At 38.2% G+C, this 16,862-nt stretch overlaps 1 protein-coding gene across 1 annotated transcript in view; it reads left to right on the top strand.

Annotated features, from left to right (window-relative positions):
* Positions 1-16,862, top strand: part of CDADC1 (cytidine and dCMP deaminase domain containing 1) — a 41,659-nt gene that overhangs the window by 2,531 nt on the left and 22,266 nt on the right. The window contains exons 3-4 of the mRNA XM_021689447.1: positions 5,246-5,320; positions 16,274-16,451. Coding sequence (XP_021545122.1) covers positions 5,246-5,320; positions 16,274-16,451 — 253 coding nt within the window. The remainder of the gene's footprint in view (positions 1-5,245; positions 5,321-16,273; positions 16,452-16,862) is intronic.

Genomic DNA, 16,862 nt, shown 5'->3' on the forward strand with positions numbered 1-16,862 from the left:
TTTTTAAAGCACTTATAGGTTCACAGCAAAATTTCCGGGAAAGTACACAGATTTCCTGTATACTCCCTGCTCCCCGCTACATGAATAGCCTCCGCCATTAACCACATCCTCTCCAGAGTGGTACATTTGCTACCGTTGATGAACCTACATTGACACATCATGATCGCCCAAAGACTATAGTTTACATTATAGTTCAGTCTTGGTACTGTACATCCTGTGTACCTCAAAGGTATAATGACATGTATCCATCATTATGGTATCATACAGAATATTTTCATTGCCCTAAAAATTCTCTGTGATTCGCCTATTTATTTTTCCCCCACCACCCCCAACCATGGCAACCACTGATTTTTTTTTAACTGTCTCCATAATTTTGCCTTTCCCCAGAACATCATATAGTTGGAATCATACAGTAGTATGTAGCCTTTTAGGGTTGGTTTCTCTCACTTAGCAATATGCATTTGAGGTTCTTCCATGTCCTTTCATGGCTTGATCACTCACTTCTTTTCAGTGCTGAGTAAGATCCCTTGCCTGGATATAACACACATAATTTATCCATTCACCTGCTGAAGGATATCTTGGTTGCTTCCAAATTATTGCAATTATGAATGAAGCTGCTATAAATATCTGTATGCAGATTTTTGTATGGACGTGAGTTTTCAACTCCTTTGGGTAAATACCAAGGAGCATGATTGCTGGGTTGTATGATGAAGAGTATATTTAGTTTTGCCAGCAACTACCAAACTGTCTGTACCATTTTGCATTCCCACCAGCAATGAATGGAGTTCCTGTTGCTTCACACCGTCTCCAGTATTTGGTGTTGTCAGTGTTCTGGATTTGGGGCATTATAGGCATGTAGTGGTATCTCGTTTTAATTTGCATTTCTCTCATGACATGTGATGTGCAGCATTTTTTCATATGCTAATTTGTCAACCATATATCTTCTTTGGTGAGGTTTCTGTTAAGCTCTTTGGCCCATATTTTAGTCAGGTTATTTTCTTATTGTTAGGTTTTAAGAGTTCTTTGTATATTTTGGATAACAGTCTTATATCAGATGTGTCTTTGCAAACATTTTCTCCCAGTCTGTTGCTTGTCTTCTCATTCTCTTGACAGTGTCTTACACAGAGGAGAAATTTTCAATTTTAATAAAGTCCAGTTTATCACTGATTTCTTTCATGGATCGTTCCTTTGTGTATCTAAAATGCCATCGACATACCCAGTGTTATCTAGGTTTTCTCCTATGCAATTTTTTGTGGAGTTTTTTAGTTTCACGTTTTACATTTGGGTCTATGATCCATTTTGAGTTGATTTTTGTGAAGGGTGTAAAGTCTTTGTATATAGAGAATTCACTTTTCCTGATAAAATGATATCTCTTGGAGTAGTTTTCTTCTCCAACTACTATGTGAAATATTTAATAAATAGTAAAACATTATTTAAAATGTTTTGCATTTTTACGCCCTATTAATCACTCCCTCAACCCTCGCCCTGGCTCCATATATTATTAATGGCTTTGAGAAAGTCTTCATTTCCTTCATGATTTTGAAGTCTTTTATTCTTTCTGCCTCTTAGTAACTTAATATTATTTTATGAAAGTGGAAGATTTTCAAACTGTTTGGGTTTTTTGGTTTGTTTTTGTTTTTTTGCAGATAAAATTGTCTTGAAGAGACAGATTAGAAGCAAATGCTTAGAAATTTAAGACTTTTATTTTTTTAGAAGATTTTATTTATTTATTAGAGAGAGAGTATACATGCATGTGACAGTGGGGGGTGGTGCATAGGGAGAGGGAGAGAGAGAATCTCAAGCAGACTCCCCACTGAGCATGGAGCGGTCACATGGCTCTACACAGGGTGGATGTGAGGCTCGATCTCACCTGAGATCATGATCCTGAGATCATGACCTGAGCTGAAATCAAGAGTCAGTTGCTTAACTGACTGAGCCACCCAGGTACCCCGAGATTTAAGACTTTTTAAAAGCACATTTAAAAAGCTGGGCTTCTTAGAGATTGAGTACTAATTTTGAAGACACTTTTTTTTTAATATGAAGATTTGATCTCATTTTAATTCACATATATATATACACACTTAGATATTTATATATGTGTGTGTGTATATATGTGTGTGTATATATATATATATATATCAAGAATAAATCCTCTGCTGAAATTAACTTCTTTTTCAACAGGGATGTGTATTAAATTAAATAAATTCAGTATGAATTACACATTATGTTCACAGGGTTGAGTAAGATCTTTCTCCTTTTAAGAGAAGAAAAATGTTCTTTAAGCTAAAATATTAAGTTTGTTTCACTTAAATTCTTTATTCTGCTTTTGCTATACAAAGTAAGTCATAGAAACTCTTAAGATGCATTTTGACATGTAATTATATTGGAAATACTGCCTTTGACGCTTTACCAACCTTTTGTCTTCTTAAAACATTTTTATTTGTTACCAAACTAATGTATGTCTATTATTTATAAAATGGACTGAAGAAAAAAATTTTTTTCACAATTTCACTATCTAGTGACTACTGACATTGTTGTACTGTTTCTCAATCTTTCCTCTCTCTCTGTCTCTCTTTGAGTTATTTGAGATCGTTTACTTCTGGATATAGCCTTTTTCACTTAACATAGGAAAATGCTTATGCTGTAATATTATTATACACATTGGACAGCAACTTAGTCTAATGGTTTAAGATTAGTCAGTGGTTTTGGAGTTAGCCTGCCTGGGTTCAAATCTGGACTCCACCTCTTACTGTTGTGTAATCTTGAGTAAGTGACTTTCCCTCTCTCAACTTCCTCATCCATAGAATGGAATGTTACTGGTACATACTACAGGAGGCTTTTATGAAAAGTGGATGAGTTAGTATTTGTAAAGCTCTCAGATAGTGCCTGGCACAAACTATGTACTATATGTGTTTGTTACTATCATTTTAATGTTGGCATAACAGTCCATTGTATTGATGTACCATGTGTATTCCCTTAGCACTGGACATTTAGATTGTCATTCATTTTACCAGCCTCAGTGTATTTTATTTTATTTTATTTTTTAAGATTTTATTTATTCACTTGAGACACCAAGATACAGAGAGAGAGAGAGCATGAGCAGGGAGAGAGGCAGAGGGAGAGGGAGAAGCAGGCTCCCCGCTGAGCCAGGAGCCTGATGTGGGGCTCGATCCCAGGACCCTGGGATCATGACCTGAGCCGAAGGCAGATGCTTAACCACCTGAGCCACCCAGGCACCCCCTCAGTGTATTTTGACTTACAACCACTTCTAAGTATGACTGATATCTGAGATTTTCTATGTTGTCAAATATTTACACTGTATGGATGCTCTTTGAAGATTGTTCAGCAAAGTTTACATTAAGTATAAAATCCAAGCATTTTTAAGAATCCAGCCCAAAACTAGATAAATGAGTGGGAGAGAAACTGTTTATGAGACTTGGGAAAAGCACAGTTAACTAAAAGTTTCAGAAGTCAGCACTACTAAAAATGGCCATCGTTTTAAAATAATCTCTCCTATTGGTTCATAGTTTTTAGTTAAGTTAAACATATCAAAATTGCCTGAATGGTACTGTAGTATAAGAATTAGAGTAAGTGTATTGTTGCCTCGTTTTTTACACATCATGTACTGTCCCTCTCTCCCAATTCTTCCCACTGTGTACTCACTGTACTTTTCCAGAACAGTAACAGGGTAGCATAATGGTTAAGACGATGGACTTGGGCTCAGGTCCTGGCTTTCCCATTGACTAGCTATGCAGTTATTTGATCTCTCTCAACCACAATGTCTTCATGTCTAAAATGGAAATGATAGGGGCTACTTTGTAAAGTTCTGAGGATTAAATGAGATAGTTTCGAGCCTGGTGCTTGGGAAACACTGTTAGGTACTTTGTTATTATCACTCATACCATCCTCACCACCACTACTACCATCTCATTCCCGCCATTCCACTACCAGCATCATCACTTCTTCCACTTCCTGTTCTGCTGGAATAGAAATGTGATTCCCAGGACATGGCTTTTCTTGTAAACTTTTTAGAGGTTATTCCTTTTCTAGCATCCAGCATTTGTTTCATAAGACTAAGAGTTCAACATTCACCAAGTTTACCATTCCCACTTTGAAACTTTCTCCAATTTATTACGTATCCCACCTACCTTGGGGCTCCCAGAAGCCTGCTGTATCATTCTGTCTTAATTATCTGCTCACTTCATAGTCATTTTCCTGTGTCATAAGCTCGATAAGGGCTGCATCCTGAGCAATTAGGTCTCTGGCTGGCACATGGCAAGCATCCAGTAAATATTTGTGAAATTAATAAATGAAGGAATCTTGCCCTGGCTCAAAACTTTCTACTTCAAGTTTTACTTTTAGAAGAGACTCGTGGACTTCCATGCGTTAGTGTCCTCTTCTGTAACAAATTACCATGAAGTCGGTGGCTTAAAGCACATATTATATGTAGTTATTGTCCTACAGTTCTGGAGGTCAGAACCCTGAAATGGGTCTCACTGGACTAAACTCAGAGTGTCAGCAGGGCTGTTTTCCTTCTGGAGGCTCGGGGCAGATTCCATTTCCTCGCCTTTTGCAGTTTCTCGAGGCTGCCCACTTGCCTTGGACAAGGCTCTTCCTCCATCTTTGGAGCCAGCAGTGGCAGACTGAGTCTCATGTTGCATCACGCTGGCACTGATTTGCCTCTCTCACTTATAAGGACCTTTGTAATTACATTGGGTCCATCTCAAGGTCAGATGATTAGCAGCCTTAATTCCATCTGCAATCTTGCCACAGTAACATAGTAACGTAACAGTCTCCAGGGAGTGGGACAGGCAAGTCTTTGGGGGACCACTATTCTGCCTACCACAATCCATATCTACAGATAGTTCCTTATCTTCCCAATTCCAGTTAATTTACCCCTACCCCCCTTTAGCCCTTTTTAGCTATGGCCACACTCTGGACTGCTCCTTAAAACTGCCCAACTCCAAAATCTTAAACTACAGAATTTTATTTTCTGACCACAACTTTCAGTCCTTCTGTATTTTGCAAAAGTATGTAGGGGCCTGATTGTAAAGGCCTTATTTACTAGGTTAAGTAGTCTGAACTTGAACCTGAACAAAGCGTGAAGTCAATGCAGATTTTCATTAGGAAAAAAAAAAAATGAATGATCGAAAACCAAGAAAACCAGCCTTCAAATAGGAAATATTGAGTTAATTCTATGTTTTGTGCACTAATCTTTTTGTCCCCTTAATCCGCTTTTAATTAGGAAAAGGAAGAGGGAAAACATGGACCCTTAGGAGATAATGAAGAGATGGCCAGGATATCTACTGACAAAAAACAGGTGAATTTTTATGACTTTTAAGAAGACGTGTTTGTAATAACAAAGCAAAAACAATGGTATAAAGTAGACTAAAAGTCCTTCTTATACTCAGGTTTCCCATTTCCACTTACAAGGCAGGTTCTTATATACCCTTCATATCCTTCTAAAAGTTTTCAGTGCATTTACAAGACTATACATGTCTCTCCTCTAAAAAACAAAACAAACCCAGATTATTTTATAATATGCTCCCACATCTTTTTTTTTTAACTTTCAAAGTTAACTCTTGATACGTTTCCATATTAGTTTGCATAAATGTGTTGAGAAACACTCTTGCACGGTTCTCTCGTACTCCAGCACATCTTGCTGGTTTAAAGAATGCAAGGCCCTAACTGCTCTTTACCTAGGCCATTTCTCAGAGTTGTGTTTGCAGCAAGCAACCTTGAGGGTTGAGCTAATGTCTCCCTCTGGGACAGAAAGGAGGTTTGCTTACTGTCTATGATAAAACAGCAATCCCCAGGCTTGGTGTTCCTTTCCTATAACACAACCCACTTCCTGTCCAGGAATCCATCTGGGCCATCTGCACGACACCCGTGGGACTTGTGGGCAAGGGAAACATCACAAACATGGTGCTCATACTGCTTGCTGGGCTGTGAATGATCAAGTAGTCTCTGAGCCCAGAGGTTCATGTGTTCTGTCAGCATCAATGGAACCGTAGCAGGCTAATTTACTACCTTGTAAGAAGGGTAAAATCAAACCCAGGCCCGATAAGATGAACTTTGTTCTTTTTACTATTGCACAGTATTTCCTTGTTATTTTAATGTTTTGAGTTTTCCAGAGAGATTCCGATTTATTGGGTGTCTAATGGAGACAAAACACGTATATTTTGAAAAAAGTTACCTTCGTGATTCTGATGTGCATTCCTGGAGATCTCTTGATAAGTTCTGAGAGTGAGTCTCTAAAATGCCCAACAAGAATATAGAAATAATTTGTCTCCGAATATTTAGATGTTTTTCATTTTAAGAAAGGCGAAGGCAAAAAAATAGTGACTCACCACTTAATATACTAATTTGTTTACCAAAACGCAGACTGTCCTCTTTTGCTTACATTTTACTGTAAATCCCTGTGACTAAGATAATACAGAGGGCTTTCCAAGATGTTAGTGAAGTGAAGCAGTCAGGATCCAGAACAGTGATTCACTAAAAAGTTTTAGTCTCCTGGGAGTTGCAGTCAGTGGAAGTGCAAAATGGAATGCAACTTAGGCTTTTATTTGCTTTGTTTTGTTTTAAGTTTGGGATGGAAAAATCTTTGTCTCAAACTTGACATTTTGGCCTTAGCTAAAAACAAATGAAAGATAAAAGATATTTTCTGAGGTGAAGAGGACTCTAGACAAAAAAGTGATAAATTAAACTTAGCCTAAAAGGTTGTTCGTTTTTTGTTGTTGTTTGTTTTGTCTCTGCGCCTATGCTGAGGGGCAAGGGAGGGATAAAAGATTGTTCTAATAATAAATCAAGTACTTTTCCCGCTTATTAGGAATAGTTTTGGGTCTTGAGAGGTTTTTTTAGGAATAGTTTTTGTTTTTTTAAGATTTTATTTATTTATTTGACAGAGAGAGGGCACAGCAGGGGAAGCTGCAGAGGGAGAGAGAGAAGCAGACTCCCCCAAGTGGGGAGTCCAAGGTGGGACTCGATCCCAGGACCCCCGGGATCATGACCTCAGCCAAAGACAGATGCTTAAACCACTGAGCCACCAGGTGCCCTAGGAATAGTTTTTTTAAAAGTCTTTTGTGGTGGGCACCTGGGTGGCTCAGATGGTTAGGCGTCTGCCTTTGGCTCAGGTCATGATCCCAGGGTCCTGGGATCGAGTCCCACATCGGTCTCCCTCTCCTTCTACTGCTCCCCCTGCTTGTGCTCTCTCTCTCTCTCTCTGTCAAATAAATAAATAAAATCTTAAAAAAAAAAAAAATCTTTTGTCGCCACAGTTTCTGGCTTTATTTCTGTCTGCTTAACTACTGAGAAAATCTAAAGCTAAAATCATTTAATTGCAGCCATTTCCGTTTGTCACAATTGGTTCATTTTATTTTATTATTTTATTTTACTTTATTTTTAAACATTTTATTTTTTTAAAGTAATGTCTGTACCCAACGTGGGGCTTGAATCCACAACCCCAAGATCAAGAGTTGCATGCTCCACCAAATGAGCCAGCCAGGTGCCCCACAATTGGTTCATTTTAATAAAGTGAGCTCTAGCATGCTGGGATCTCTTGATAAGGCATGATCAGTTCTTTTCCAAAGTTATAATTTAAAAAGAAAAACTCACTGGAACTATTCAGAAGTAGATACTAACATATACTTTGTATTTGGGGAACATAAAACTCTTAAGAAATTTTGGGATGGGAAGGGGAAAGGGCTTATAAATTCACGGTAAATTTAAAGCTTGTTTTAAAAGCCAATATAGATCTTTCATGTTTTAGATATATTTTTGGAAGTATAGTTTGTAAAGGAAAGATTTTTTGTATTCCTTTTAAATGTCCTTCTAGTTTAGGAAATGGTTGGTTAACTCAGAAAAGGAATTCTATAAAATTTTCTCTATTCTTTCTTTTTAGGCATTTTACAAAATACCATTCTCCATAGTTGCAGACATTTATACTCGTAACTGAAACTGAATTAGTTAATAAAGTTCTGGTCTGATCTTTAAAATAATTTCAAGATGTGTCCTATTGGGGATAACTATAGAATAAAATCCCTTTGAAAGGGAGTAGGGAATAACAGGTACCCTATGCTCAGCCCAAGTTCCCCACATGCTGTAACAATGAGTCCCAAACCCAAAGATTGGGTTTACATTCCTTACCTCAGAGCCCTTTCCTGTGAAAACGGCATAGACTACGTTGTGCCTTACATAGAACTGATTTTTAACTTAGTCTATTTTATCTGATATTAATATTGTCACACCAGCTTTTTCGATTAGTATTTGTGTAAGTTAGGACACTTTAGGTTTAAAGTAACACCTCTTTAGAATCCCAGCCCGCCCCCGGCCTCCAGGGCTTAGAAGCACAGTCAGCCCAGTCCCCTACCTGTTAGTGGGATACTGCTGAGGTAGCTCAGGCTTACTGCTCTGGCTTTGAGTTCTCTTCATTTTTAACACCTGAGCAGGTATCTTCTTTTGAGCTTCACTATGCATTTAAAACTTTTTTTTTTTGTAAATCTATATATTTGTGGGAGGTGGGACCTACCCACATTAGTCTAGACTGCCATAGTGCGAAAAATTGGGAGAGCCAGTTTTTAGAAAGAAGTTGAGAATTATCTTTATTTAGTCAGTATTTAAAATATTTTAAGATTTAAGATGACCTCTGCTTTAGTTCTGCCTTTTACCGTTTGTGGGGTCTTTCAGAAGGTCACATGATCTCTTTGGGCTTCACTTATCCATGTGTAAAACCACAGGGTTTTCTACCTTTTTCATTATACCACGTAGAAGCTTAATACTAAATAGTTACAGACTGGATGCTGTAAGAAACAAGTCAAATCAACTTGGTTCTCGCCCTTTCCTAGGTTAAAGTGTATTTATTTTTCAGTCAGACATATTAATGGATAATTAAATGCTTCACTGTTCAGTTAAGAATGCCTAGATTTAGAAAATTTCTGGTATAAAGCCAACATTAAATTTTCAGAAAAGTTTTTGGACTTAATGAGAAATGTGCTTTTGTTCAAACTATGTTCAGATAAAGAACTAAATAAAAATTCTCATTTTATTAATAAATCAAGTATAATCTATGATTAATCATTAGATATGTTAAAAAACAAAGTTCAACTGAGTAAATTTAAAGATCTGATTGCATTATTCAACGATTCATGAATCAGGCAGCATCCCTCTGAATCACTGCAAAAAAGGGAGACTTCTACAGGCAGAAGGGGTGGGAAAAGGAAGTGTCTAGCAAAAAGTGGATTGTTTCAGACAAGGTTACCTTCCTCTGTGGGACTGCAGGAGTTTATCAGGTGGGTTGCCTCACTAGCTGACTAGGAAATTCCAGTCTCACTGGTTAAGATTATATTCCTGGGAGAGGCCAAAACCTCAGTTAGGTTAGGCATTAAGTCTCAGTCTGATGATGTGGGCTTAACGTGAGTGACTCCATATGGGGCCCGTTGTCAGTTGCTCGGACCCCTACACCTGAGAGATGTGATCAAAACTTAAGGCATTAGCCCCACCCCTGGCTGTTGCTCTGAAAATTCTTACAGTTTTGCTGATCCTCTGTGGTGGTATTCACAGGTCATGAGTTTTGGTTTTGTTTTTGGTGTTTTTTTCTTGAATCTTTGTGGTATTCACAGACCGTGACTTCAGGTTCACATTTTTAAAGCCAGTCATTCTCTTCATTCCTTTTCTGATGTTCCAGTCTTAGGGAGATGATTTGTTCGGTGGTTAGTGGCTGCGAACACACATTTCAAGCTGTATTTGAGAGAATACAGCATGCCAGAGAGACCACTGGATTATTACAAGCAGGGTAATCCCCAATATCTAGAGTGCGTTTGGAGCTGTGGTCCCAACACCCAAACCAATCAAAATTAAATAAGTTAAAGGAAGACCCCGCTGAAGGAGTCACTTTCTTTCTTTTTTTTTTTTTTTTAAAGATTTTATTTATTTATTTGACAGAGAGAGACACATCGAGAGAGGGAACACAAGCAGGGGGAGTGGGAGAGGGAGAAGCAGGCTTCCCACGGAGCAGGGAGCCCGATGTGGGGCTCGATCTCAGGACCCTGGGATCATGACCTGAGCCGAAGGCAGACGCTTAATGTCTGAGCCACCCAGGCGCCCTGAAGGAGTCACTTTCTTGAGCCAAGTTGCTTGTTCAGTGGTTTTATAGCTGAGTTTCAACTTTCCCACAAGCGTTAATCCATGTGCAGCAAGTGGTGTTGGTCACAGCACAGACACCTCCTTGTTCAGCCAAAAAATAATCAAGGGCCATCCTGTTACCAAGAACAACTTTGGTTAGAGGGTCTAAGGATTTTGTTGGGCAGCTGTTTTTTTTTAAGCAGCAGATTCTGTAGTATTTTAAAGAGTTAAGGAGAGTTTCCTGATCATAGCCTCATTCATACTCACTCCAGGGGAAGGGAGCTAATTTTCTGAGTCTGTGGCCCAGAACTGGAAAGGTGACAGCCATGGAAGCTAGTACAGTTTCAGAGTCTGTAGACTGTACATGCAGTTTTTATTCTGGTTACTCTTGCCTCATGTCCCTCTCTTTGTGCAGAGCTTGGATGCAAGTTTCCCTGGGTTTGGGGTTAACGAGACAGGGTTTGTTCCAGAGAAACTGAGGCATTGGAAATCAGGGAGAAGTTTGTGACAGGCAGACTGCAGAATCACCAGCATCAAGGCAAGTCCAACAGTCGTTTGGAAGTTGGATTGAACCCCTTTGTAATGGCCTCAGATACCACTATCTTTCAAGGCCAGAGCAAGGCAAAATGTGGACCAAATCATAAAGACCTTCATGCTGTAAGAATTAGGAAAAAGGATGGTCAGAGAGGGAAGAAGGAATGGAAAGAAATGTTCTTGATCCCACATCTTGGGAGAGAAAGCAGTATACCTCAGTGTTGGCTCCTCTTCCTAGTGAATTTGATTTTGAGGCCTCCAGCTTTGTCAAAAATATTGAAAGTTTTTAAAACACTTGGTCATCGCTTCTCGGCCTTTTGGCTAAGATCAAGTGTAAAACACTTGGTCAAATAGGATCATGGGTCACTGTGAAACAATACTTAGTTATCTACTTTAACCATAGTGACAAAGACTTCAAAGGCAAATACAGAAAGTTAAATCATTGTAAAAAAAAATTAGCTCTTTTAATAGTGAAGAATCCAGTTTTTTAAGTAATCAAAGACCTGATGAAGACAACATGAAACACATAAGATTATTTTGAGAAGACACAAAATCTTTGTTTTATGAGCAGATTATTTAAAAGGTAAAGAAAAACCTTTTACAATCTCTTATCAAGAACAGACCAGTAGTCCAAGAAAACTTTATCCTTTTAACAGAGAGAAAACTAAATTTTAATTTTGTGCCAGCTTACTTTTGATATTAAAATACATTCATTTAAAAAAACCCTTAATTTAATTTATTTTAATCTTAGCCAGCTTGATCACACACAGTATTCCTTTCCAAAGACTCCTTTTCCACAAATCTTCTACAACCCTTTTAGTAACCCTTCAGATTTTGTCCTATGTCTTTCCTCTTTCCCATTCTGAAATAACCAGTCTCACTTTAGGACAAAATTACTTTCTTTTTCCTCAACAAAAAAATGCATTCCTAATTCCTAATGCCTTCTTTTACTGAAATACACATCCTACTCTCCTTGCATATGGAGGGTTTTTTTTTTTTTTAGTAGCTTTAATTAAATATATTACAATGTGTAACCCTTAAAAACCTTAATTTCTAATAAAAATAAAGAAGTAAACATTGTGAATTATCTTTTACATTAGCTTTCTGTGACTTGGCAAATTTATAAATACTTCTCATAATTTCTAGAAATATATGCCTTCTCATAGTAAATTTTTCAGGGTAGCACAGAACATGTTTAATAACAAACCCTAAAATTTTTAGTTCCTCTGTAAAAGGAAGCCAAAAAGTAGATAAACCTATGTTCAGTAATTACTGTTTCAGTCTTTTATGTTATTGGAAATAATCTAGATATTCAGTGACTATCCATCATTTAATTTAACTTAGCAAAACTTTAAGGTTTCAGGTTCCCAATAAGATTTGGGGAAATTGTTTAAAAAGTTTGCCTAAAAACTTTTATCTCACATTTATTTAGTTCACTTATTTTGAACAATTATATTTAGATTGCTTATGAAATTTCATCATTCCAAGTTATTTTTCTACCTGTCAGATTTTGTAACAGAGATAACATGAACTTTTTTGACTAGTAAAGCCAGGTAGAATAAAATTGTATGACTGCATTACATTCAGTGTTGATAACTCTAAAGGTATGTCTATTTTAATTAAACCAACAAGCTTAAATTAGCCTTAATACTGAATATTTTTCCAGATTATGTGAACCTGAAACGCATTTGGGTTAGTTTCTATTATATTTTGGAGAATTTTATGAATAATCCATTTAAGTGCTTAATTTTCTTTAAGCCAATTAAATGGAACTTTTTTACAAATTAATTTTGGCAGTACTATCCAGAGGTAGAAAATACCACACATCTACAACACATTTACATAGATGCACACAAACATATGGGGAGATGCAAACAGAGACCTTAGAGCTTTCATTTGAAGATTTTAGCCATGAAAAGAAATCAGTTAATAAAAATAAAAATAAAATTTTAGCCATGAGATAGGTATGATAATGCAAAACTCATTGGTTTATAAAAGAACAGTTGGAATAAGTTCAATTTACCTGTTCAGACGGTTAAGGCTTTTTCTGTAATATTTGTGGAGAAGACATTTAAGATTTGTATTTGTCGGGCGCCTGGGTGGCTCAGTTGGTTACGCGACTGCCTTCGGCTCAGGTCATGATCCTGGAGTCCCTGGATCGAGTCCCACATCGGGCTCCCTGCTCGGCAGGGAGCCTGCTTCTCCCTCTGACCCTCCCCCCTCTCATGTGCTCTCTCTCATTCTCTCTCAAATAAATAAATCAAATCTTTAAAAAAAAAAAAAAAAGATTTGTATTTGTCCTTGACAAGCATTTTATGAAAGCTGTGAACTAAATTTTGGGCAAGGGAGCTTCTGTAGCAGTTTGTATTCATAAAAAGCACCCCCCACCCCAACCCTGCCACACACAGTTTTTTTTCTTCAGTCTTAGGAATTGGGGATGGTTTAGATTAGAGTTCCAGGGGAAGACCTGGTAAAACATGTACATCTCAAAGGCACAGGGAAAGAACATTAAGTTCCTGCAAAACTACTTATAAGCCTTTTGAGATAAATATGGGAGGTTTGGGGATTGGTAAAAAGAATAGGTGGACTTTGAATTGTTTCTAGAGCTGCATTTCTGGTTTTGCAAAGATCTGTAAGAGAAGAACAGTTGCTTTTAATTTCTCAAGGAATTGGATTGTAACTTAAATGACACCATAGGTTGGTCCCCCCATCTAACCACATTATCTTCAATTTGCTTTTTTATATCAAGGAAAATATTTCCAACTAAGATGGAAATCAAAAGACTTCTGTGTTCTGGATTTAGAGCTACTTATCGTTATAATGTTTTAGTAAATCCTTCCACAGAAGTGTGAGAAGGTTTTTTTCTTTCCATCTAGGTTCATAGTTTTTATTTTAGCTTAGGGGAGAATGCCTAGGAAAAACTCCGATCAGGCTTTAATATCAGCTTTTAATCTGGCCAACTTCTGACCACAGGACAAGCTACTTAAAAAAAATCCTTTTAAATATCGTGTCAATTCTCAGCTGAGACAAACAGTAAATATTCCTGGCAATATTAAATAACTCCTTGGACTTAAAGGTATCCCCAAAGAGGGTTCAAAAGATTTTTTCTCTCTCTCTGTCTCTACCAGTTACTGTAGACAGAGATCCAGAGAGCTGACTCTGATAAGAGTTCTCTCCCTTAGCCAGCTTCAGCCAGTTTTTCCTAGGATCCCATCTGCAGACTCCTAGTGAGGTGTAAAATAGGGTATAGCTTTGGTATCTACCAAAAGTTGGCAAGGATTTCCATTCATTTTAATTTTAGTTTCCCTTGGCCGTTTAAGGGACTAAGGTAGCAATTTACCTGACACTCCCTCGGAGCCCTGTCAGCCCTCTTTCAAGGCTAGATATGGGGTGTCTATAAGGCCCCTAACTTGGTGGACTTTTGTTTGTGGTCTTGTAGTCTCCTCAGAGTGGAAAGAAAATTCAGACAGAGGATTACTAGAATGAATACTTAATTAAAGGAGGATAGAGGGTAATGGCAGGAGTTACCTCAGTTTTATAGTCCTGTTTTATGTGCCTCTTGTGTCTTTAATTTTTCATGAGTGATTTGCAACAAATCTTTCAATGAAGGTATTTTGGAATTTTGAAGCCTTTTGGAAGCTCCTATATGCCAGTTAAAACAGGTATATACCATTCTGTTTGTTTGATTTGGGAACCCTTGCTTTTTTTTTTTTTTTTTTTAAGATTTTATTTATTTATCTGACAGAGTGAGGGAGCACAAGCAGGAAGAGTGGCAGGCAGAGGGGAGAGGGAGAAGCAGGCTCCCCGCTCCCTGGGACTCCAGGATCATGACCTGAGCTGAAGGCAGTCGCTTAACCAACTGAGCCACCCAGGCACCCTGGGGACCCTTGCTTTTTGAATGATCTTATCTAACTGGACCATTCCTCCTAATGTCCATTGCATTCTAGGCTGTTATTTACTTGAGGGCTTATAGCAGTTTGGAGGACCCTAGCCAGAAAGGGAGTTTAACCCATATTTTCTATCCAGCCGTAGCTAGTGGTAAAGGAGGTACAACCCGCATTTCTGTCTGGCCATATTTTGGGGCCCCCAGCCTGATGATTGTTACCAAGGCAACTTCTTAGGACACAAAAAGGCTTAGTAAGATTTTGTCATTTTGTAGATATTTATAGCTCCCAGGATTATAATTTTTAGACTTACATAAGTATGCCAGAAGGTGGTATGTTTTGGAATTTAAAGATATCTCTCTCTCTCTCTTTTTTTTTTAAAGATTTTATTTATTTATGAGAGAGAGAGCAGAGGGAGAGGGACAAGCAGACTACACACTCAGCATGGAGCCCGATGCAGGGCTCGATCTCACGACCCTGAGACCATGACCTGAGCTGAAACCAAGACCCTGAGATCATGACCTGAGCTTGAAACCAAGATGCTTAACCAACTGAGTCACGCCCCTCTCTTTTTTTTTTTTTTTTTTTTTAAAGCCAAGTGGGTGTCTCAGAGCCAAACTAATACCCAAGAGGGACATGCTGCTGGGTTGGGGTTGGGAGTTGTGTGGTGTTTTACCCTGTACCTAGTTGCATCAAAATTTTCTTGAGGTTGGTGGGTGTCTAGTGTCAATCTAACCCATTCTATGACCAACTTATCCTAACACAGGAGTTAGGTGGTGATCGCTGTAATAGCTTTTAAGTGCTCAACCTGTGTCCACCAGTTTTGTGGCTTTTGGTCTCCCACGATTGCAATTAGCAATAGCCTTTACCTACACAAAATAGAGACATGTTCACCTTAACACACCAGCAGTTATCAAGAGATGGTACCTTAGCCTGGCCAAGAGAAGGCCCTGTGCATACCACTACCAGTTCTCAACATGGAATCTGGGCCTGGGGAGAGGACTGAACCAGCAGACCTCAAGAAATGGGGACCATAGCCTGGGATTCCGCAATGTGGAATCTGGGGGCTAAATCAAGGAATGGGAGTTCCAATCAAATGGGGAATTTTGGACTGGAAAGCCAATCAGATGAGGAGCTCAGTGCAAAGACAGCAGAGCTCAGAACCAAAAGGAACTTACCTATGGCCCTTAGATATGGCAAGAAGGACAGAGAGCTCAAAGGGTTCACAGGTACCATGCTTGTGTTTCTTGTTGTCCCCGAAGCCATCAGTTTTCCTTTGGATCCAAATGCTGCCACCAAATCAGTTAAAAAACAAAACTAAACAAAATTCAGCTGAGTAAACTTAAAGATCTAATTGCTTTATTCAATGATTCATGAGTCATATAGCTTCCCATCTAGTAAATAGAGAGGGGCTCTGAAGAGCTGCAAAAAGGGGAGGATTCTATAGGCAGAAGGGGCAGGAAAAGGAAGTTGCTAGCAAAAAGTGGATTGATTCAGGCAAGGTCACCTTCTTTTTGGGGACTACAGGAGTTTATCAGGTGGATTTCCTCACTAGCTCAGCAGGAAATTACAGTCTGACTGGTTAAGGTTATATTCCTGGGAGAGGCCAAAACTGCAATTAGGTATTAAGTCTCAGTCTGATAATGTGGACTTAGCACAAGTGACTCCATTTGGGGCCTGTTTCTTTTTTAACAGATGTTATAACTAATACATTATTATTTTGTATTTTAATGTAGGTGAAGAGAACTGGTCTTGTGGTGGTGAAAAACATGAAAATTGTTGGTCTCCACTGTTCTAGTGAAGATTTACATGCTGGAAAAATTGCTCTTATAAAACATGGGTCAAGGCTGAAAAACTGTGATCTCTATTTTTCCAGAAAACCATGTTCTGCTTGTTTGAAAATGATTGTAAATGGTAAGTGTAGATAAGGCTTGGTTGGGGATTAATAGTATTTATCTAAGAATAACCAAGATAAATTGCCTAAACACCACTGCGACCATTTAGAAATATAAATACATATCAGAATATAGTTTGATACACTGTAAGAAGAGTCAAAAAACATGGATTCTGGTCTTAGCCCTTTCACTAACTAATTAATTAGATGACCCTTCGTGTATTAATAGACTAATGCTAGCTGCTATAACAAACATTAAAATTTCAGTGGTTTAATATACTAGACCTTTATCACCCATGTAATAGTCCAACATAGGTGTTGCTGAACAGCAGGTGGTTTTTCTCCATTGGCTGTTTCATGGGTGTAGGCATCTTCTGTCATGTTGCTACTGTCCTCTTCTAGAGCCTTGAGTCCTCTGCATCCAGAGGCAG

This window comes from Neomonachus schauinslandi, chromosome 3 (genome assembly GCF_002201575.2).
Source record: "Neomonachus schauinslandi chromosome 3, ASM220157v2, whole genome shotgun sequence".
Taxonomy (NCBI): Eukaryota; Metazoa; Chordata; class Mammalia; order Carnivora; family Phocidae; genus Neomonachus; species Neomonachus schauinslandi.